This window comes from Ciconia boyciana, chromosome 7 (assembly GCF_034638445.1).
Source record: "Ciconia boyciana chromosome 7, ASM3463844v1, whole genome shotgun sequence".
In the NCBI taxonomy this organism is placed as follows: Eukaryota; Metazoa; Chordata; class Aves; order Ciconiiformes; family Ciconiidae; genus Ciconia; species Ciconia boyciana.
This window is the reverse complement of record NC_132940.1, coordinates 38,226,069-38,249,468: the sequence shown is the minus strand read 5'-3', so window position 1 is coordinate 38,249,468 and position 23,400 is coordinate 38,226,069. Positions and strand designations below refer to the sequence as shown.

Below are 23,400 nucleotides of genomic sequence, written 5' to 3'. Positions count from 1 at the left end.
AGGACACTTAACCCAGGCTGGAGAGAGGAGCTGGAAGCTGTTGCTTATGAGGATAATTATGGGATTAAATATCACCAGTGACAGATATGGAAGCAGCTCATTGCCTATCTCCCATTAGTGCTGACAGCAGAAGCGGGCACACTGCAAGCTCTGTACTGGAGTACATCTTCAGGCCACTGCAAAGGCAAAATGAAGAGTCCACATGGCTTTGCGCAGCTGCTCTTCTAGAAACAAGACTCTAAAAATTCAGATACCTGCATTGAAAACCACTTTTCTGTGGCTGGAACATCAGTGCCTTTTCTAAACTAAATTTGCTGTCAAGAACTACAACAGCTTAAAATGCAGGTATTTTAAATGGGGTTTTTTTATCCATGGGATAGGAACAAGCTGGCATTTCCATAGTTAAGTAAAATAAACACTCTCCAAAAACACTGAAGGGTAACAAAAGCTGAACAGAACCATACTGGCTCCCCACCACCACACTATTTTCACCCCCAGAGAGGTAATAGCTACAGCTGAATACAGTTGTAAGGTTATTTAAGGAGAGTTTTACTGGGCAGGGGAGTGGATAAGAGCTTTCCAAGAGAAGCCACCTGTTATCAGCTGCTGTGACAAGGCAGCAGAAACCCAGCAGCAGGTTTCCTCCCACAGGCAGCCAGATGAAAAAGGCTCAAGGAGAGCAACAAGTTAATTTGGCTTCATGAAAAGACCTGAATCCTTAGAACAAGCATTTGCTGGGAGGAAAAAAATAACAAAGATGGATTGTCCTTGGCTCTAGAAACCTTGAATTCAAGGGAGACGTCTGTCCCTAGGAAGGTCACCCCTGTTCCCCCACCAGAACATCCTGTGGAGATGCCCTGAGTCACAAGAGCATCTTGTCTGTTGATCTGCAGTTATAGTGAGCAAGATTCATTATTCACAAGCCCTTCAGAAAACACCAAAAACTTTAGTCTCTGCATTGAGACATACTGTCTGCTATTCCAGTCCCATCCTCCTCTCTACTAACTCAATACATCTTCTCCAAAGCAGAAGTCTGGTGGCCTTTTAGTGTCCTAAAGAGAATGAGTGATCATTAACTTCCCAGTGGGCAAATCCCATTAAAAATCAAAAGAAAAAATAAAAAATCATCAGTCCCTACAGGCTGTTTCAATAATCAGGTCAATAGGTAAACAGGTTTTGAAATGAAGTTATGATGTGCTGGAAGATACTCCCCCTGCAGACACTGGCTGGCAGACAGGAACAGGGAAAAAGCAGTATTACCATTGCGATAAGGGAACGACAGCATGAGACACTGCATTAGCACTGCCCTCCTCCCTCATAACAGACTGCAGATAGAGAAATTAGTCAGAAATTCACTGTTCTCACTTGTTGGTATTTTCCCCCTCAAGAAAGAAAATTCCTTCCTTAGGCTGGAGTTCAAAGTGGGGAAAAAAAGCTCTTGGAAAAACCTGCTTCCTCCACACATCTGGAGAGCAACATCAAGAATTTAGCTGAGCTCAGCACAGTTTCATGTACCTTTCCCACATGACTGAGGATGGCTATTTTTATTAAAAACAATCTTCAGAGCAAAATGCAAGTTATAAAAATAAGAAAAAAAATGCAGCTGTACAAATCCCTGGGAGCAGGCATTTGCAGACAACTGCTGTGCTTGCACACAAGACACGTGAATTGCACTGAAACTCAACACTTTTCTTCAGGCACCACTGCAAAAACACTAATAAGAAATGAAGATCTTTTCCAGTTTTCAGCTGTCCTGGTTTTAGCCAGTGTCTTTCTGGCACAGTCCGAATAATTGTGCTCAGCTTTGCAGTAAACTCACTGCAACCAAACAGCAGTCCTGAAAGGGAGAAATCGTTGCCCCCAACTTTACTGTCTTGAAGAACAATGTTTTAAATACCCAATCCAAAAAAGACAGGGCTGCTCTTGGTTTTAGTCTAGGCCAGGTATATGCAAGGTATAAACAAGTTCACACAAGACTTAATAGGATTTATCAAGCAAGGACTAGTAACTTTCAACTTGTGCAAACCACATTCAGCCAAAACCCTGCTCTCCTTCAAGCAGCACAAGTACCAATATCCAGATAATTAGCGAGTTGCACTAACCACCTTCTCCCTCCTCTTGTCAACTTTTCCCCCCATAAATTAAATGCAAAATCACTTAAATGCAGAGTTAGAGAACATCAGTTTAAATGTAGAAAGGGTCAATTATATATAAAGACAAAGTTACTACAACAAATTAATTAACCTGAAGAAACAGTGCTTTGTGCAAAACATTCTCGTGTCTGGTTGAAAAGGCTTTTGAAGACGAGTGGTTTCTTCATTTCCCTTTGTCAGTGGTATGAGCAAAGCTTATACAACGTGCAAGAAAGGGGAAGAGATGATTTCCCAGTAACACATGGGAAGCACACAACACGATGAGTCCTTGACATTCACAACCGAGACAGAAACTTCATCTGGATTTCAACTGAACTGGTCTCAACCCCAAAGTAAATTAGTTTAGATGTCCTTTTCTTTAGCTAGACTGCCACACCAACACGCCATAGCATTTTTGTAGTTTCGATGAAAAACACAAGCGAGTCTCTGCAGCCTACCAACAGGCACCATTGATCTCATCCCAAGTCCTAGGCGAGCTGTTGACAACCCAGCGTCCTCGCCCTGTTTGGCTCTGCTGGTCAAACACATCAGAGGGGACCGTGCAGAACCAAGAAGCAGCATCTTCCAAGCAGGCACCAGGACAGCTCATCATTCCCTGTGTCTCCTCTGCCATAATGTTTATATGCAGGATCCTGGATGATATTCATGGTGCAAACTAAAGCAGTCTTGTTTGGAATAGTTACTGGAACATCATCATATTGCCACGATCGCAGTTTACTGGCCCATCAGTCCCACCACAGTCACTACCAAAAGGCTACCATACAGCAAATGACTGGTGGAAGATGCAACTGTGATGAACTAGGCTGGTCTTTGCTTGCTCCCTTCACAAGAGCAAGGGATCTCTCTTCCATGGTGGGTGAAAAGGGTGTTTCAGAGCTGCTCTCCTCCTGTCAGTGACGTGGAGCATTTTGCAGGAGGCATAACCATCTGCCAGCAGTGCACGGTGGCAAGGAAAGCTTGCAGTTATTACGAGGTTGGTACAGACACTGACGAGTAATAAAATTTTAAAAGAAGCAGGACAGGCTACTATAGCATAAAATGATATCCATAATTAAAGCATTCATAAGAAGCTTAATTACAAACAAATACATTCTGTTAATCTCATTAAGACATCTAAACATGTACTCTTTTCAGCTGCTCTTGTCTTAGAAGGTATAAACTCATGATGGGAAAGGGGGGAAAAACCCAAATGCTTTTTAAAAGTTTATTTCTACCCCTGAAAGAACAGTTATTAAACAAAGTCAACAAATACAGTAGTTAATATTGCAGTAACAATTAAATAACATAATGGGATTAAATTACAGAAAAGGCAACATTAAAATCTGAAGACAGTTAAAAAAATAAAAGCTTGCACCTACTTCCATTTCCATTGACAGCATGAGGAATGGAGGGAAAAACGGACCAGAGACGTTTATTTATTCAACTCCAGCTGGAGAGACCCTTAACAACCTTCTTGCTCCCTTCCCCAGCCCATCCACCAAGCCCTCTGACAAAGGGACCCAGCCTCTCCCATCTGTTCTAGCCACACCTTTTGCACCTCCCTGCACGGGGGGAAGCCTACAATTAGTCCCGTTAACACCTAAGGCAGGTCAAAGTGCACATTCCCAGTGCCATGGTTGCTTTTAATGAAAAGTCTGGTTTATTCTATGATAACAAGAAAATCCCAGGAATCACACATTCCCTGCACACTTGCAATTCAGCCATAAGCTGCCTTGCTCCATATACCCAACTAACCACACCATTGTACATTACACTTCATATGTATCACATGCATATTTGATGAGAATCTGACTCAGGATCTTGTGCTGGCACCCAAGAAAGAGCAAATCCCAGTGCTTTCAGATGCAATCCTTCCCTTGTCATCATCTACTCAAACTCTGGCTGGTCTCTGTCTGCCCTAGTGATACAGCAGAGTTGAACAGCCCTGCAGCAAGTCCTAAGGACACTAATCTGCTCCCTTCGGGGGGGGGGCGGTGGGGGAACCACCAAAAAAACCAACCCCCACACACACAGCTTGCATTTTTTAATCTTGCAGACACATCCAGCTGACATCATTAGAAAAGCGATGCCTGACCCACTAAGACACAAAAGCACAGTACAGCAACCTTCTCCTGGCTCTCCTCTTCTGCCAGCTCCATCTCTGGCCCTGATTTCTGGCAGCAGGGGGTGAGAAACCTCACCAAGTAACAATAAAACTGCTGTGTGGGGAAGGGGAGATATGGACGCTTCTCAACTTGAGAGCTAAACACCATCCCAAGTCACAAAGCAAGCGCCAAGATATGTTTTGGTAACTTCTGGATTGGGCCAAGTTTTGTATGCTAACATGGCTGAAAGTTTGGAAATCATCTCCTAAGTAGACTAAATTGGACAAATTTTGTAATATATGTTTTAAACCATTCTCATTCATCAATAAAAGTGAACTAAGTTAAAATTACTTATTATTTCATGTTTTTCTATTTAAAAAACCCCTAAATTTATCACAAGTTATCTGTCCAGATTGTGCCAACCAAAATTAAAAAAAAAGAAAAAATAAAGAAAGAAGAAAGAAAGAAAAGCTCCCAGTTTAACTCTGGCACAAGGAGTTTCACAAAGTCCATTGCCAGCAACGGACAAAGAGGGAATCATCAGTAAGACAGGTTTTTTTCCTCAGCCAAGCCTCCTCGCTACTTCATTTGATCAGGCAGCCAGACGCACTCAAACCAGGGGCATCGCCATTACTGTTTACAGTGTCCATGGCTCGTAATACATTTTGCCTAGGAAATACATCTAGATTTACTTGCCTGGAATGAGACACTTCCTTGAATTTAAAATTGTAACTATTCTTATGCTTATAGCTAGGATTTATTCCTGTGATGGAGCAGTTAGCAGTTTACCCGACATAAATTTTTACTACCATGCAAGAGCAGAATGCAAGCTGAACTGCAATACTGCAGTGCCCTGCACAACAAGGCATCTTGTTGGTACCACACCAATTCCTAGAAGCTAGTGAGTCGCAGCAGACACTGCAAGACCCTAGCCCCGCGTCCCCTCCATCATCAACACAAATAGCCTTCACTGTTCTGGCTGGCCACTCTCAGCTGGAATTTGGTTTTATCATACCTTGGCTACCAGTCCCCAAAACATAGTTAGCTCTATTGCTATACAAATATCAAAATTATCTGAAAATGACTGCTATCTTCTGCCAGTAATGTTTGTAAAAGTGTGCAAAAAATTTTTTATTCAGGGTCCTCCATCCATACGCAGCCATAAGCCTATCTGTCCCAGGTCCTGCCCCATTGGGAATGCAATCAAATCCCACTAAAGTAATGGTTATTCTTTCACAGAATCGTTTGGCACATTGTAACTACAATTGGCTCTTCGTTAAACTGTTGGGGAAGTTGAAACGCATAGACTGTAGAACTAGAACAAGCCGGGGCACGGACTCTTCTATACTTGCCCCCAGTAACACCCCAAGAACTCAACCGCTCAAGTTGCTCACTGTCCTTCAGAGGGAGGCACTTTTTCTTGCATTGGATGCTTGACCTCAGCCATTCTAGCTGGCACAACGTCTTTAGTGAGAAAGGATCGGTGTGACACATCACATCTCCTCAGCCCCGAACTAGCCAGTCAAATAAGCCCCATGGACGTCTCATGGAACTATTCTTCCCTCTCAGCTTTCGTCTTCTCAGAACAGCACTTTGGCATTTCCAGGTGTTCATAATCTTCTGTTTGAATCATATTTAAAAAATCCTGTATCTTCAGTGTCCTCAGATCTGCTTATTTGTTCTTCTGATTTCATTAGTACAAACAGAGCACATACAAAATTGGAAAAAATAGCTCTAATACTTAAACTCTGACAACCCCATAGGTTGATGCATTATTTGCTTGGGGAAAAAAATTACAACATATACAAAAATGTATTTGATACAAAGAAGGGAAATGTAAAATAAAAAAAGTCAAAGGCACCAGCATAACTTCCAAAGCCCAAGTCAGAGCACAGATACATGTTTTTGAACCACCCACTGCACCAAGCGCATTACCCCTTAAGCTTCTGGCCAGCAAGTCTAATGGGAAAAAAAGAGCAGACAGGAAGACAGCTGGATTTTTTTTTCTTGCCCTGACTATAGCTGATCATTTATCATAAATAAAGTATCTGACCCCCACCTACATATCCATAAATCAACATCCAAAGACTTGACCAATCATTACGTTTCTACAAAGAGGCCACATCTTTGATTAAAAGTCCACAGAGCACAGGCATATGAGAAAGAGCTGAATACTTCTCTTCCCCCTCTCTCCATATTCATCTTAAGAAGCGAAAACATCGCAATACATTATGATTTCTTAAGTAGCCAAGTTGTCAATTCTACAGTACAGTAACAGCTAACCCATAAAAGAAATGAGGGACAAGATGTACCTTCACATTTATCACACTTGCCGTGAATCTAGTCATATGGGAGCTTACTAGAGCAATTTAAAAGTAAACAGGCAGAGGGGAGGAAGAGGGGAGTGAAAGAGATCAGCAGGTAAAATTAGTACTGCTTTCTGAAAGCTTGAATCTGTCATTCAAGTATTGACAGTACCCAGAAGGGTACAATGAATGGGAGCTGTTACAGCGAAGTCGTTAAAAACCCTTAAAACCCCAGGCACAGTAAGTGGCGTTTCTGGGCTGTCTGGAAGAAGGGAAAAAAAAAAAAAAAGGCCAGTAATTCAGTCCTCAATTCCTTCTGGACCCCAGATAGGGATCACTAGAGTCACCAAAATTTATTTTGGGTGTCTTCTGGATGAGAGTTTCTTCCCTTTTGCAGATGTTTCCCCCCCCCCAAAATCCCTTCCCTCCCCCCAGAAGTGTAACAATTTCATATATTATAAAGATTTGTAAAATACAAACAAACAAAAAAAAGGATGAAGGCTGTGGCAGTAATGTTAGCGGTTACTCTTCATTGCTTCTTTGGCTGCCAAGATCAGTGGCGTCAAGCTAGACAGAGGTTTGGCCAGTTTCAAGAAGGGATGCTGCCAGGAAGAGAGAAACACAGTAAATTAGTGAAAGACACTGTTTAAAAAAACAGTAAAAGCCATATATCTACACAGCTCTTTTCATTCCGAGATATGAAAAGCAATGCAAATGCTATCAATGCCCAGCTCCTGAAGGGACAGATCCAGAGCACCTCAAGCCTGATAATCATTCCTCCTCATCCCAAAAGAGCCTAGGCCTTTCCTTTTCCAATAATTCACTACAAAGAGGTTTCCTGCTCAAACACCTCTCAGTCCCATTCTGCTCACTTCAATGGCTCTATTACAGTAAGTTCGTAAATTGCTGGATGCTTTAGCAGTGGCAGAGTGAAGGCACAGATTACTGATGGCAAGACTTCAGAGTACATATTACAATCTTTGATGACTGTAGTTCCTACCAACTGCTCTCCACTAGAGTCCTCAGAACAAAACACAAAAAAGAGGGTGCCAGTCTACAGTGCAGTTTGTCACAGGCTGACCTTACTCATGGCTTCTGCATCTCAGACTGTGAGAAGAAGCTGACTCTCACCTGTAGCAATTCTTTGGCTGATCCTCTTTTCTCTACATCCATCTCCAAACATCGGTTCAAGAAATCCCGGAATATTGGGGAGAGTTTCTCGGGGTTCTGCAGCTCTGGTGTGCCATTAGTTGCTATCAAATATAAAGCCTGTAAAATGAAGAATATTGTATAACCAAGCCAAATCTTTAAAAGATGCCAAACTGACCTGCCTAGTGGCAAACCTTTAGCCTGATGAAAAAGGGCTCTGCAGCCTACTTCTCTCCCCAGTGAGAGGAAAAACTGTAAAAATGCCACAATTATCAGCAGTCATGACCTATTCTTGCTAGTAGCAAAATAACATTCAAAATCTTTTGGCAACAGACACTTACCTTGGCAAAGAAAATTTCAGATTCTGACACAAGCAGCATTTTTCATAACCTAATGGATTTACTTTCCCTAAACTATCACAGGAGACTGAGTTCAAAGTGCAATGTTTTAGTTACAAGCAGGTATTCATCTTCTAAACAGAAAAATTCAGGGTAGGGCTGACTGCAAATTCAAGACAGCTGTCTTCCTTTTGGAGGAATTTTCTTGCACTGCTGAAGTTTTTTGGTTTTTTTTCATTTCATTTTCTTTTTAATGTAGGTACTATTAATGAACAATTACTGAAAGCATTCATATGGTAAACACCCACAAACAGTTCTAGCCACATCTGGGCTTCTTACCCTCAGGGGGTTTTCATTAAGGTATGGGGGTTCTCCTTCCACCATCTCAATAGCCATGATGCCCAGAGACCAGATATCCACTTTGGGGCCGTATGCTTTCCGTGTGACCACTTCAGGAGCCATCCAGTAAGGAGTTCCAACCATAGTGCTGCGCTTGCTCTGCTCTGGGGTGATCTGAGCACAGAAACCAAAGTCGGCTGTAGGATAACAGAATTTTAAAAAGTTAAATTGGTGCACTCCAAGTAAGTGGGCTTCCTAGAAGACTTCTCTATTACCACACATATATTTTACTACTCTACACTTGAGAGGGGCTTGGGGGGTGTCTCCCCCCCGCCCCCCCCCTCCATATTACAAAATCCAACGTGCAATATAGATACAAAATCTGAAGGTGTTTAAGCAGGGCAGAATTCCATGGAATGAAGATAAGGCTTTTTGTCCTCTGGAAAAGGGACACAAGTATTACCCTGTAGAAGAACAGTATTTTGCCCAGTCCTTCCTTCAAGAATCCTAGACTGGTAACAGCCAAAAAAGTAATTAAGCAGAACACAGAAGGCAAGCGTTCTGCGCATGGTATGTTATACAGCCTGAACCAGGAAAAACGAATCCACAAACCACGGCTTCTGCCCTGCTAAACAGATTTTATTTGTGCAGCTATTGATTCCAACATTTCACAGCAATTTGGCCATCAAATACAGGTACTACAGCTGACAGACATGGAAACAAGGCTTCAGATAAGTGAAATGCTAGCCCACTCAGCAGAAGGAACCTGGACAAACAAACCTTTCCAAGACATGGAAACAAGGCTTCAGATAAGTGAAGCACTACCCCACTCAGCAGAAGGAACCTGGACAAACAAACCTTTCCACAAGGTAACTACCGAAAAGAACAACCACACTCAAGAAAATGAGAAAAATCACCTATTCCTATAGCCTTCAGGTGCAGCAGCAATGCACGTTCCATCATGTTACTTTATCCAGCTGCAGCACTCCCACTTCCCAGGCATGTAAAGCATCAATAAGAATACAGTTAAGGCAGGATACAGATATTACCTTATCATTGACACTAAGTGAGAGAGTGAGAGACAGAGAGAGAGAATATAAAATTTTGAGTCGATTTTGAAAGTGTTATGCCAAGCAGTGCTAACAAAAGAGCCACAGTCATGAAAGTGATAAGTTGTACCAAGAGGACAATCTAACAAAGAACTACCCCCACCCTGATTGTCAAAATGCTGCCTTAAAAAAACCCAAAACAAACAAAAATCAAACCTATAGGAATCACTGAGTTCCTCACCAGCACTTCTTGGCCTTTATCAAGGTGTCATACTCAATAAAGTGCAGCTTATTTCAATGAACACACCAGAGAAGCAGCAGCAATGTATGTCTCCTGAGCTACCAACTAGGTCTTCAGCACCATGCCACCAGCAAGGAGAGAAAAGACAGGAAAGATGTAGAACCCAGTTTCACCAACCAGTAGCATGTGTAGGTATGTAGTGGTGACAGGTAGACTGGTATCTCTTACTTCTCCTACCACCAGTCTCCCAGAGGCCAGACTCCTCCAGAGAAGGGGAAGAACTTGAAAAGAAGGTGCAACTTCTTCCACTCTCCACCCTAAACAATGGCTAGAAGCTCTATAATCACACAGCCAAAGAAGGTCTAGTCTCAACACTGATTACAATACCTCCCCTTCATATTGGACATTTTTACAGCTAACTCCTGTTTTCTCCTGTCTTTCCTTCCTCCTCATCTTCCCTCAATCTCCTGGGGCCGATGCTTCTTCACATAGGTGCTAACCCTGTCCTTTCACCACTCTTCCTTGCTTTGACAGCTCTTACATTTTTGAGCCTTCTCCAGCTAACTCTTCTCAGCCACATCCTCTACTGTAACTATTCACTTATCTTCAGCTTCTGAATCCACACAGTTTGTGCACAAACACATCACACCCTTAAAAAAAAACAACAACTCCTATGCAAGCAAGCAGTGCACCCAAAGCTGGTAAGCAAATCAGGTTGCTCGTAATCTTTCTTCACGCTCCATCTATAACCGATATGAGACTGCAAACCATTTAGAGTAAGGAATATTGCTAAGATACATTTTCATGGCATTTCAAATTCCTATCCAACTGTAAGAACACCCTCCCTTAACTCTTTGCTCGCTTTATGCTTTGCACATTCCTACATACCAAAAAGTCAGATAATGCACCTCTCTCTCAACAGTCCTGACAGCTTCTTCATGTGGTTTCAAATTTTTTTACTGCCACACATGTTTACACACACCAGAAACTGACTTACTGTACACAAGTCCATGCATGCATAACAATTACCTGAAAAGCAAGTAGTTTCTTTTGTCATTTAATGATTAGTGAAAGTGTGTTACACTTTCAGTCCAAGAAAAGGAGACCCAGTACAGACGCAGCATAAGACTAGACTGCAATATAAATGGTTAATAATGTACAATTTTCTTGTTAGTGACCTTCTAATGAAAAGGGCAAAACATTAAAAGCAAGTCACAACAACCTGAAGAGACTAACAAAGCAACTGCAGCTAGCTGCAACTTTTCTCTTGCAATCATTCACATTTTGCTTCACTGTATGGTGTGAGTTACTTCATATTTACCAACGTATTCATGTGGTAACAGGTTTGCTTCAACATCCTTCCGGTCTAACATGTTCACAGCCTTAGTCTTAGGGCCCTCAAAATTTTAATACCTGCTACCTGTGAGTTATACATTTTATAACACAGAATGAATTTCTATTACTCAGTCAATAAAAATTCACCTCAAATTCCCTGCCAGTTCTCCTTCTACCAATTTACACTCTCCAAGTCAAAAGTTTACTGGGAAAAGGAAAACAGAACATTGAAACAATTGTCTGGTACTCACTTAGTTTAACTGATCCATCCATTCCTAACAGCACATTGTCACTCTTAATGTCTCTGTGGATGACCTGGTTGGCATGTAGGAACTCAAGTGCTTGCAAGCACTAGATGGGAGGAAGAAAAAAATATTCAGCATATGGAAACACAATTTGTGTATGTGAACACAAATTCAAAAGCAATGCTTACACCCTCAGCCAGTGCTGAGTGAAAAAATATAACAGATATTATTTGAAATAACCAGCAGAGGAAGCTCTTGTGCTAAAAAATACTCTCCAGATCTCATGAGGTCAAAAAATCATTTAACCATGGAGTTTCTCTGCTCTCTTAACAAACCCATTAAATTAAACTCCTCATCACCCTGTCATCACCCAAGATGCTCTCAAAAATCCCAGATGGTAATTTTGGTACATTCCACAAATTCTACAGAGGAACCACAAAGGATTAAGTGAGAACTTTTTTAGCATTCTCAATATGCATGCAACTTCTACAGGGAAGGCTTCATTATGAAAGTCACTAATATTGTTTTTGCATTGTTTTTAGATTAAAACTTTTCACACTAAGTTTCTTCCTAAAAACATAATAAAATTTACTTTTGCTATTTGAGAATAAAAGGCAAAAAAATAATTGTAAAATTTTTCTCTTTTAATATACGCAGAACATTTATCATTTGCAACTTGGCATGGATGTAGTCCCCCATGAGTTTTTTGTCTTCATTTGCTGTAGCAAAGTGGCACTGCTTTGCAGAATGAAGCATATCTAACATACCGGGCAGCAGAGTTTTGATAAAGTACAATAGTTCAATATTACACTTTTTCCTCAGAAAAGTTAACTACTATTACAGTAAATAGTTACTTTCAGTTCTCTGCTTCCAGCTGCTTTCTCTGTGGTTTCTCTGGAAACCACTACCTGTCCGTACACGTTAATGTACAAGTTTGCCTTCCATGCCCTCCCTTTGGGTGAGTCATCAAAAGTAGATGTCATGTTGATGTAGTCAAATGGGGTTCTTAAAGCCTAAGTTTCTCCTGCACAGCAGATAATACAATTACTTCTCCTTCTGCCATAATAAATGAAGCCTGAGTTGGATGCCGGCACTCTGACTCAGTGCAGAAACCACTGACAAGTTGTGACATCAGCTATTTTTAACTCTTCCATTTGAAATCTTAGTGCAATCTTCAAATTATTCCTACAATCTTCTGGAGAATTATTTTTCTGAGAAATCCATAGAGAAATCTTAACTGTCACAGAACTATAGATTTCACACACTATGAAAACTACTAAAATGAGAAAGGCATAGTCTGCATCAAATTCATCTTTATTTTCGTACGTGTTTCTTAAAGTATTCCTGTTTCATCAGATCCACTTTCACACTCCAAGCAAACACAGTTCCCCTTCTTCCTTCTGGAAAACACTCCAAAGCTTTCAGGCTTTTTTCTTTAAACATGTTCACATCTCTATTTTCTACATTACCTATATATGAATACTCAGTTTTCTTTTTGGTGCCTTTGAATATCCTTCGTTAGTCACAGTTAAAAAAGACATTCTTCCCAGCTGTTAACCTTCTTCATTGCTCTTCCTTGAACTTCAGTCCACATTATTAATCTTTCTGTTAACATTGTCAGCAGCACTAGGCAACCCAGCTACCAAAACCAAAATCTTTATTTGCTCCATCACCTACCATTCCCAAACATCCACCTCAAAAACTGCCATAGCTCTTTTGTGTTACAACTTGCAAACCCCCAATTTTATGAGTTAAACTCATTTTGTTGTTTTCTGTAATTTTAATATTGATTTATGCTCTCAGTATCATTCATTCTTCCTAACTCAATGGCTCCAAAAGCAATTGTTGCAATTAGTCCTAACCTAAGTGTACCATAAAACCTAGGGGAATAGAGTGCGCATTCATTCTTCTATCCATCAACTGTAATACTCACCTCTCTGCAAACAGCAGCAATCTGTGCTTCATCCATACATGTTTCTGTGACCACATCTGTTAGTGAGCCTCCAGCTAGATACTCCATCACCACAAACAATTCATCTCCTACGAGGTAACTACAAACAGAAAACGAAAAGCATGCCCATTTGCCATCAAGAGATAGAGAACGGAAAAATGACTGATAAGAGCTGATCAATGAAATGATTCATAAGCACTTCAAGACAAACAGTAAAGAAGGTTACTCTCTGGAACATAGCCTGAAATGTAAATGCTGATAATAAAAGCTGCATGCTTCTTACTACCTAAACAGGCAGGATAACACCCTACAGATCTCATGCACAACACAAGCATCGTTCCAGCTGCACTCTTGTCCACCACTGATCCCCATCTACATGTAGCACTACATTCATGCCAGAAGAAGCCTTCTTACTGAATCATCAAGACCATTCCCTATAACAGATGACAGTTGTTTTTTTTTTTTTAGATGAGAGTCTGAATACAGTCTCATTTGCTTATAAGACCCTTAGGTACAGGAAGTCCAGGTCTGTGTAAGTATATCAAGTTATAACCTCTTGAAACCCTTGGGGATGAAGGAATCAGCCAGCTGTCTGCATTTACCTGTCCAGGAAGTTGACTATGTTGGGGTTCTTTAGCTCCTTCATTACCAAGATCTCATTAATAATCAACTCCTTCTTGGGCTGTTTCTGCAGGTTTATCTGTTTAATAGCAACCTGAATAGGACAATATAAAAGAGCAATCACTCAAATCTGAGTATCAAAAGCTTTCGGTCATTCTTAATACAGTGAAAAGTTAGAAGAAATTCTGTAATAGGATTAAAGGAGTTTAGCACAGCTTGCAGCTGGCAAGTTATTTATTTACTAGCATACAACTTAAAATAATGCAACTTGATGAGCGTACAACTTGCACCCATAGCCAATATCATCCTCTTGCAGCTGAAAAGATCCACAAACAATAACAAAGGCCAGAACAGACAGCAAAGGAAACATTCAGGAGAGAAAAAGATACTCGCCCAATTTCATATCAACAGGCCTAAAGCAGAAGAGAATCGTGTAGCTACTAAGAGAGAAAGTATAAGCCTTCCAATGCAAGGCAAGGCAATTCATTTTTCTATATTCTGACCAAATTAGTGTTTGGGTATAAGGAACGCTGGAACGCAGAAGGAATTCCTCTCAAAGCAATTAAGCCAATGAACTATCCCAGAGAGAAGGGAAGATAAAGACCTATCTTGTCCAGGAAAGAAGCTAACCAGGACAAGTATTCCAGACTTTAAAATGGAGAAGAATTGTCCCAGTTATGTTAGCTACAACACTTCAAGGAGGCAGTTCGGAGTTTTACAAGATAACCTACCCATGAGTCCAAAACCAAACACAAGAACCAAAATAATCTTGCAGAAACAATTGTTACCATATTGCCAAGGGTATTAAAAGAAGAGAACTTGTGGCACAGGATCACAAAATAACTAAGATTGGAGGGGACCTCTGGAGGTCCTCTGGCCTAATCCCTCACTTAAAGTACAGCCAATGTGGAGCAGGTTGCTGAGGGTCTTGTGCAACCGAGTTTTGAATGGAGATCTCAAAGAGAAGATATTCCACAACCTCTCCGGGCTCCTGTCCCATGTTTAATCATCCTGACTGTGAGGGGAAAAAATTTCTAATATCTAACCAGAATTTCCCTTATGGCAATTTTTTTCTGTTACCTCTTGTCCTGTCATTGTGTAGCTCTAAGAGGAGTCTAGCTCCATGTTCTCTACACTTTCCCATTAGGGCACTGAAAACAGCAATAAAATCCTCCTTTGGCCTTCTCTTCTTAGCACTGAACAGACCTGATTCCATCCTCAGACATTAAGCACTGAGGAAGCCAGAGTACTGCATCTGTTTAATGCAGGAAGACTGCAAGCAATCAACTGTTAGCCCACCTGCCTGACAAGACACAAAGGAGGTCTAAGAAAGGAACTGCACTACAAAATTTACTCTGCAGTAAGTAAGAGTACTTCAGTATGAAGTACTTCAGTATGTAGAAAGCAAATTAAGAGACAACATATTGAGATTATTGAAAGGCTTGCGTTTTATCAAGGTGTGGTGCTCCACTACAGTACTGGTAAACGTGGTTACTGTCGAAAGGGCAATTACTTATCAGTGACCTAAGGAATGGCTGTTTGCGGATATTTAAAGGAAAATTAAGGAAATCTGAATTTAAAGAGAAGCAAATAATTCCTAAAATTTTAGTCCTGGGAACCACAGATGACCACTGGATGACAAGCACGCAGAGTATTACTGATGTCATCAATTTCACCAAGTGGGTTTGGAGACACCAAGGAGTAAAAGCAAAGAGCAGGATGTAGAGAAGGCATTCTAACTACAACAAAGAATCATACGGGGCAAGCTGCTTCCATACAGATAAGTGCATCTATCACCTCTACTGAGACAGGACTAGAGAACAAGTGTGCAAAGACTAAACAAAGTTTTATTTCTGAAAATGCAGGACACCATTGCCTGCAATTCTTGAAGGATAAACTGTTTTCAAAACCCATTTCTATAACACCTCACTCCCTCTGCTTTTCACTGGAAAGAAAAAACTCTATTTTTAGCTTTCATCATCTGATTGCTACAGAACAAGGCACATACTGTTACAAATGACTATGACAAACATTCTTCTGAGAGGTGATAGCAGAGATGGGAGCCACAGAAAGAAATCTAGTCAAATCATTTCAACGACCTACAGAAGAATATTTATACAGAAAAAGTATTTTCATTGCAATGAACACAGAAATCTTACCTCCTGCCCCGTTGCCACATCAATAGCTGTGAAAACTGTACCTGAAGCCCTGTGAAGAAAAAGAAAAACGTTACAGCCAGTTGCATCTCTGTGTGTAACAAACATGCATGCGAACAAACAAATCACAAACACAAAATTGTGTCAACTTTCCATGTTGCAAGAGCTGTATCAAAAAAGAAGGCTATTAAAAGTAGTGGTATCATAGAAATGCCAGTCAGTTCACACAAAACAAACTAATCACAAATATGCTCTCTTCTGACACCAGCTATGCCTCCTGCACTGAGGATGCACCCTGAATTTGTGCTGCTCCCTATGATCAGAAAAGCTGGGCAGCCCTTTCTGTCGTAGGTATTACTTTTCACTTCTCCCCAGGGGAAGAGCCTGCCCACAAACACACACAGACCTATTTGGAAATCATAGAGTAGGAGTTAGGCATATATATAATCAAAGCTGGAAAAGCTAGAACTTGTATATTCTTTTTTCTCAGAAGGATTCAGAGGACCACTAAAAGAATAACTTAGTCAAGGCAGTATTGTTAGCTTAGCACACAGAAAGCCTTCTGACATGCCCTCATGCTATTCAGCAGCCATATTACAAAATGGATGAACACATCTTACTGGGAGAGGAGAGGACGAGATACACGCACAGAGAAGTTAGAGCTACGCTTTTGCATTAAGAGACAATTCAGAATTTCCACCACTGTGTAAAGCCTTCACCATCTGTTTATCACTGCTTAATACAGCCAACATTTGTCTGCTTCAATAAGTGGTGGCTACATGATGGTGTCAAACAGAGAACACTACACTGCTTTTAACACTGGCTCACTGGGAATAAAAGTTGGGGTGAACACTTACCCCTGCCCAATTTTTTCATATCTGGTGTATTTTTTCTTCGGATCTCCTATGCTCACAATAGTGCCTAAAAGAAACAAAAAAAGTCAATCCCGCTGTCCCCCTTTAGTAGGGCTGGCCTCACCAAAATACCTCCAAGAGCAGGTCAGCTCAAGCAGTAAAGCCTGATGCATGAACAGCCAAAGCTTCCTGATTCAGTTCCAGTCACAAATGGACCAACTTCAGACAATCGCTATGCTAGGTTACACTCTTAATGAGACAGATCATGCTATTTCGCCTAGTATCTCAATTTGATGATAGTCTTCTGTGTAGCAAAACCCAGTATGAGATTATGACAAATCCATTAGCTTAGCCTAGTCCAGAAACTAGTCAGTTCTCAACTTAAGCACAGGAACATTAATATGGTGAAAAACTATCTTCAAGATGATTATGGAACGAGCAACAGCAGAAACTATTTTGTGTTATTATGGTTGTATTATACATGCAGATCACATTATCACAACTGAACTTCAATCAAAAAAACCCAAACTGTTCTACATTTTTTTTTTACCCAATAGGGGTCTTAAGCATATAAATCAGCAAAACTTCTGAATGCAGTGCTCTCAGCTACTGATACAAAACCAAATCGAGCACAGTATTCACACAGCCCTTACACAAAAATAGGGATGAGGGCAAAAACTTAGTATTCCTCCCCCAGTCCTAAAGCCTTCATTTATCTGAAATAAAAAAGACCTACGTAGTTTTTCCATGATCTCTTCATCCGACATTTTTGTCTTCTTTTTCTGCTTATCACCTGATTTTGTTGCACTGTCAACAGAAGTGTCACTGGCTGGTGCAGGGATGGGGTCAATTACAGACCGTGTATAAATCTGTTAAGAGAGACCATTTACCTGAGCATTTTCTCTGCAATCATTGACCTTCAGTTGAAAACAATCACAGTTCTTCAAAGATCCCTAAGCACCATTTTACATAACAGGTTGGAGGCAGAAATTAGACCTGAGAAACATTAAAGTCCAGTAAGTCAAGATGCTGGCAACCTTACTGACCTCTGAAAGAAAGACACAAGCACCCGCTGAACAGAGTGGATGCTAGGAGATTAACTCTAACTTCCAGAGACAGAGGTTTTTTGGGTTTTCTACCTGCTTATTCTTTATAACCCATGCTAGTTAACAGAACAGAAATTACTATTTAATAGCAAGATCAACTACTACTAAGATCTAAAGGAAAAAGATTCATGCTTCGCCATGAAAAGAAGCATGAGACTCTCAGAAATCTCCCAGTTGCCCCCCATTTAGGGGGTTTTCTTGAAGCTTTATTTAATTTCCTTCTGACCTGTTCACAGACATACGCAGCTACTCTAGAAATATCAAACTGTAGACCTGTCACATTTTATATGTCTATATACCCAGAGTGGGCAATTATAAAGCAGCATCACTTGACAGATAAACACAATTCACATTTGCGCTCTTGAAGCAAGAATAAGTGGGCAACAGAGCGGCAAAATGTACACCTGCCATAGTCAAAAGAAAGAGCTGGAGTAAGTGGGATCCCTGGGACGTTATTAACAAGGTGTGTAGTTCAGGACAACTACACTAAAACTTAATGAACAGCATCTTAAGCATTTAACTTTTCATGTAATGCTGATGACTTTGTGAGTGAAATAAGCTTTCAAATCTTAAATTTGAATTGTTTTGGGTTTAGATAGTATATTTGGTGAGGCTATCATACTGCAATCAAAATAAAGAAAATCAAATACACTACACTTGTACTACTGTAGTGGGCAAAGGCACAGAAACTAGCTATAGTTTTTTAGGACTAAAAAGCCTCCTCCTCGCATGTTGGGTTGAAGGATAAGCATAACTGGACACCTTCAACACAAGCTGACAAACAAATCAGCATTAACTTCAGGATTTCTGATCCAACTGATATCCAGAAATTAGGCATTTTCTTAGCAAACACAATTAAAATGGAACTTTTCCCTAAAAACTTACAACAGCTCATTTCACAAATACAACACTTTGCTAGAAAACAGAAGTAGAAAAAGTTCTGAAATACTGAGAAATGCAGGTCTGCACTGTAAATTTTACAGCTGCTCACCGATTTTGTGTGATCTGGCCGGGGAGCAATAACAGGAGGAGGAGCTTCTTCATCATCTTCATCATCATCTGCCACAGCTGTTGATGGTTCTGAACCTTTGGCATTGGTCTATATTTTTACCAAAGTTTAAAAAAAAAAAAGAAAAGAAACAAAATTGTCTCCCCCACAGTGTTAAAGACTTGCCTTTTTTTTCCCCCCTACCTCAAGATAAAAGAATTCTTACTGATGTCAAAAGAAAATGATATGCTGAGTGGTTTAAGTACCCTATTACATTTTATTATGAGACTCAAATACTATTGCTCTAGTGAAATATGCTCTGTTGACCCCCCCAAGTTATGGTTTTATTCCACAAAAAATTCTCATTTTGTTTTATACTGCAAGATTCAGTATATAACAAATACAGAAGACCTGAACTTGTATGCGCCTAAGAATATACAAAGAATAGTAAACACACTCACCGTTGGTGTTCCTGAAGGGAAACCATCTTTTTCTAAATAGGACAAATAGCAGAATACATAAAATTATCAGAAAAATAATAAAAAGTGAACTTTACAGAGTAAAGAACACAGACCACTTTGGAGATTTTTTTTTTCATCTCTCAAAAAGCAAAATTTCATGGTCACAAATGAGAGAAACCAGTATTGCACTGTAAGACCAGCAAAAGGAAGCTGTAAGCTTCTAAAATCGTCCCCTGAGGGTAGGCAAACCCACTCATTTCCCAACTTGCTCTTCACCTCACTTGAGTACCCACACACAGTTTTCCAAATTGAGCACTGCTCGTCACACTTACGTGTTCTGTCTTACTGAGATGTGAAATCAGGATCAAATAGATATTGCTGTTCCCCTTAGCGGTATCTTGAATCAAAGATGAGAATATTACAAAGCTTTATAACTAAGCTATTTTCAGAAATAATTTGGAAGAAAACTAGGTAAAACTGCATCTATTTGTAGGACAGTCATTCTCTCAGCCCCCCCCCAGCTCCCAATCTAGGAGCCACAACTTATTTTGCATCTTTGATGTCACCACATGGTGACAACACAGATAGCTGTTTCAGCCACAGGCAGGAGGAGCAAGGTCTCCAGCACGAAACCAATTAATCACAGTCCCAGAGCCCCAACTTCATAAACACAACCTGTTAAAGTTAATTTTGGCTGCTATTTTGAATTATCCAGTTCCATTTCTTCCTCTCTCCACTTAAAAGAGGAAATTAACTGGACAACGCCAGTTTCCACTAAGTTTTAAATGCATCTTCAAATATTTGTTCCTCAATGAAAAGTAGCTTGCTCTTTCAGCATTTGAATCTGATTTATTACTTTGAAAGAGAGGAAGACTGTGTTCCAAATACCCAACTCCTCTTCAGTATGTCTTGCACACACTTAGATCTCACCTGGAGCAGAAAAACTCAGATACTTCTGTTTTGCTGTGTCTTTGGAGTCGTAGAATTTCAGCACATCTAGTACCGCCTGGGGGTTTTTCTTCTGTTCTAGCTTCGTGATATTTGAGGTCTGAAGCAACCGAGCCCATTGCTCTGGCATTCCCTGAAAAAATAGGGTATTTTAAGAATCCTTCTAGTATTTTAAAGATTTTTAAAAAGCAGAACAAATTTCCTTCCTCTATAAAAAGCATAACACGGACAGCCTTAAATACACAAACAAGTGGGATGAGGTTTTAGTGGGGAGCCATAGGTGACAACACAAATCACTGTGCCAACATAACATCACCTCTTTCAGGTGTACTAAGCCAGATGCGAGGAATAGGAATACAAAAGCACTGAACAGAACCAGTGTTACACACTAATGAAAGTAAACTGAAGAGGGTTTCTCAGGGAAGGCTCTTCCAGGTGACACACTCCAGAAGTACTAAGAGGTGACAGTCTCATTACTCTGCATGCTGTGCAAATACACAGTAAAATTATTTCTTTGATAAAAATGAAGACTAACTCGCACTTTATTCTAAAACATCACAATGGCTTCACTACAGCACTGACCCACAGCTGTTTTCTGAGCAACTCCAAGGCAGGTATACTTACAGTGAACTCTCCAGTAACAGCATCAAAGCCAACATGGATGGTATGCTCAAAATCTGATGGTGGGGAGATTTCTGGCCTTTCCTTTTCCTTCTTCTTGCTTCCTGAAAAAGACATTCAAAGATGTACTAAGCAAAGATTTAAAGTCCTATTGTCTCCATTTAATATAATCAATCCAAGCATTACAACAGTTTGGATTAATGTAACCATTATTCTTTTTACTGGGTAGAGGTGTTTATGTATGCAGCACAGTGAATTTGATATTTTCAAGTTGGTATAGACTTCATGTAAGAATCAACAACTTGTTCAACTCAAATAAGTTATACTTGGAGCTCTGTTGAGCATATCAAATCTAAACATATGAAATGTTTACAATGCAAAAAAGGACATTTTAATATCGATTAAGAACACCGAAGACAACTTCAGTTCAACCTCAAGTTCACCCTAAAGACAGTTAAAACTCAGTTGCCTCATTGCTTCAATTCAAAGTAATTAATGCAAACTAGGACTTCCTGTGATGAAGATAAGAGTTTATAGCCTCAGAGCAATTACCTAATTTAAATTAAAATGGAGGGGGGAAGCAACCATAATAAGTACCAGAAGCAGGAACAGATAATGGGAAGGACCATGTGCACAATCCAACCTATATTCAATTAAATTTATAAGATGTTGTATAATGCCTGGGGCTTGGGTTTTTTGGTTTTTTTAATTTTTTTCTGACAAAGAGAAAAATAAATAAAATTGGAAGGCAATTTGTAGTTAACTCTAAATATAAAATACACCATTCTGTTCCCTTTACTCAGAAAAGGTTTGGAGTTAAGTTAGAAGGTTTCAGGAACCTGTTTTCTTGTGCTTGCAAAAAAGCCTGAGCCCTGCTTTCTTTCCCTGCCAGAGCGGAGGAGTGTACTTGCTGTTTGCTCTCCAGGTAGAAAGACGATGCTCAAGGCCTCATCTCATGGCCCTCTGCTGAAGGGCAGAGGCCTGGCAGTCAGCTGTGGAGCATGTCTAACCTGATACCAAGAAAACTACATGTGTAATCCTGGGAACACCTGTGGGCTCACAGAGTATATAGCTGAATCAGCTGAATTTATTATAGCACACATGAAGCCAGCAAGAATGCCATAGTGCTCAGAACCACAAAGGAAAGCAGCACACCATTTTGCAATCTAACTTGATTGCCATTTTATCTTTGTATGTTAAAAAAAAAAAGGTTTTTTGCTTTGTTTTTAAATTCACCTTAAAAATAAAAATCATGTAGTTTCAGTATAGAAAAAGAGGAGCTAAAACACCACCCTCCTCTTTACTACGTGGTAAAAAGTTATTGAACATGGGGCAAGCATAGATTGTGCTGCTCAGAGCCAGAGAATCCATCTGAAATCCCCTCACACACTGGCAGGAGAGGAAGGATGGGGAGCCGAGGACAATACTTACAAACGAAAAGCCATGTGGGCTGCCTCCAGCTGAACAATGCAGTGGAAAGACACAGCTATTATAAACAGGATATCTTTAATATGGCTGCACAGGTCAGAGCCAAAAAGCAAACAGACTGTCAAATGTTCTCATTAACATCATTCAGTCACAGGACAGGAGAAACTCGCTTATGTGAAAACCTTTAAGGAAAGTACTGTTTCTTCCCAATCTCTTGTAGTTGTTTATGTGAAAGCGGCATGGGGGAGGGGGGGGGCGTGGTGGTGGTGGAAGTTGTGTTCCTTAGGAAGGTAGGAAGGTTCCTGCTCAAGGAGCACTTGAAATCTAGGGAACAGGAGCTGGTGCTCAAACCCTCCAGCATGTGCTACGCAAATAAACCCACTCCTTCCAAAAATACGCCGATCTTATTAGTAGGCTAGGCAAGAAGACTAAAAATCACTCCTCTGCCCACAGGAACAGCAGATCAGAGCAGCACTTCAAACAAACGTAAGCAGCGAGCTTCAGTCAAGAGGCAAGTCCAGTGAGTCATGTGCTGGCACAACATACTCGAAGCTCTGCAAGCAAGCCCTCTGTGAGGCCACGCTGCTTTTCAGCCTCTGATTATGTTTGCAACACAGTTCTGTATTTAAACGGGAATCCCTTTAATAAAGGGCAACGCTCATTTCAAACCACAAGTGAATCTAAGATGTGGTCCCTTGGCCCTGCAGAGACAGCAGCATACGGCCCCTCTGTTCCCGGGAGGGGGAAGATGCAGGTCCCTAAGAAGGATTCAGAGAACTGGAGAATTACTCTCTGATTACGAAAGTGCCTCAAATAGTTGGGCTCTTCTCTTCCCCAAATGAAGCCACAGGCACTCAGCAAGGTGTCACCCAAGGTACTTCACACACCCTCCTGTATCGCAACCCAGCCTCAAGCATCCCTCGCTCCCCACCAGCGTGCAAGCCTAGAGTGTGCTCCGGCCAAACTCCATACACAAAGCAAGAAACACAGATGCTTCTCAACAGCCAGGTTGTAGTAGGTAGATGAG

The 23,400-nt window shown here is 40.6% G+C and overlaps 1 protein-coding gene across 7 annotated transcripts in view; it reads right to left on the bottom strand.

Annotated features, from left to right (window-relative positions):
* Positions 1-2,164: 2,164 nt before the first annotated feature.
* The window catches only part of PAK2 (p21 (RAC1) activated kinase 2), a 53,399-nt gene continuing 32,163 nt past the window's right edge, over positions 2,165-23,400 (bottom strand). For all 7 annotated transcript variants that reach the window (XM_072868895.1, XM_072868893.1, XM_072868894.1 and 4 more), the window contains 13 exons: positions 20,949-21,049; positions 20,307-20,457; positions 19,377-19,408; positions 18,919-19,026; positions 17,558-17,690; positions 16,825-16,888; positions 15,971-16,019; positions 13,793-13,905; positions 13,173-13,290; positions 11,246-11,345; positions 8,370-8,566; positions 7,675-7,812; positions 2,165-7,145 (listed from right to left, as the gene is read on the bottom strand). In XM_072868895.1, coding sequence (XP_072724996.1) covers positions 7,059-7,145; positions 7,675-7,812; positions 8,370-8,566; positions 11,246-11,345; positions 13,173-13,290; positions 13,793-13,905; positions 15,971-16,019; positions 16,825-16,888; positions 17,558-17,690; positions 18,919-19,026; positions 19,377-19,408; positions 20,307-20,457; positions 20,949-21,049 — 1,391 coding nt within the window. In that variant the 3' untranslated portion in view covers positions 2,165-7,058. The remainder of the gene's footprint in view (positions 7,146-7,674; positions 7,813-8,369; positions 8,567-11,245; positions 11,346-13,172; positions 13,291-13,792; positions 13,906-15,970; positions 16,020-16,824; positions 16,889-17,557; positions 17,691-18,918; positions 19,027-19,376; positions 19,409-20,306; positions 20,458-20,948; positions 21,050-23,400) is intronic.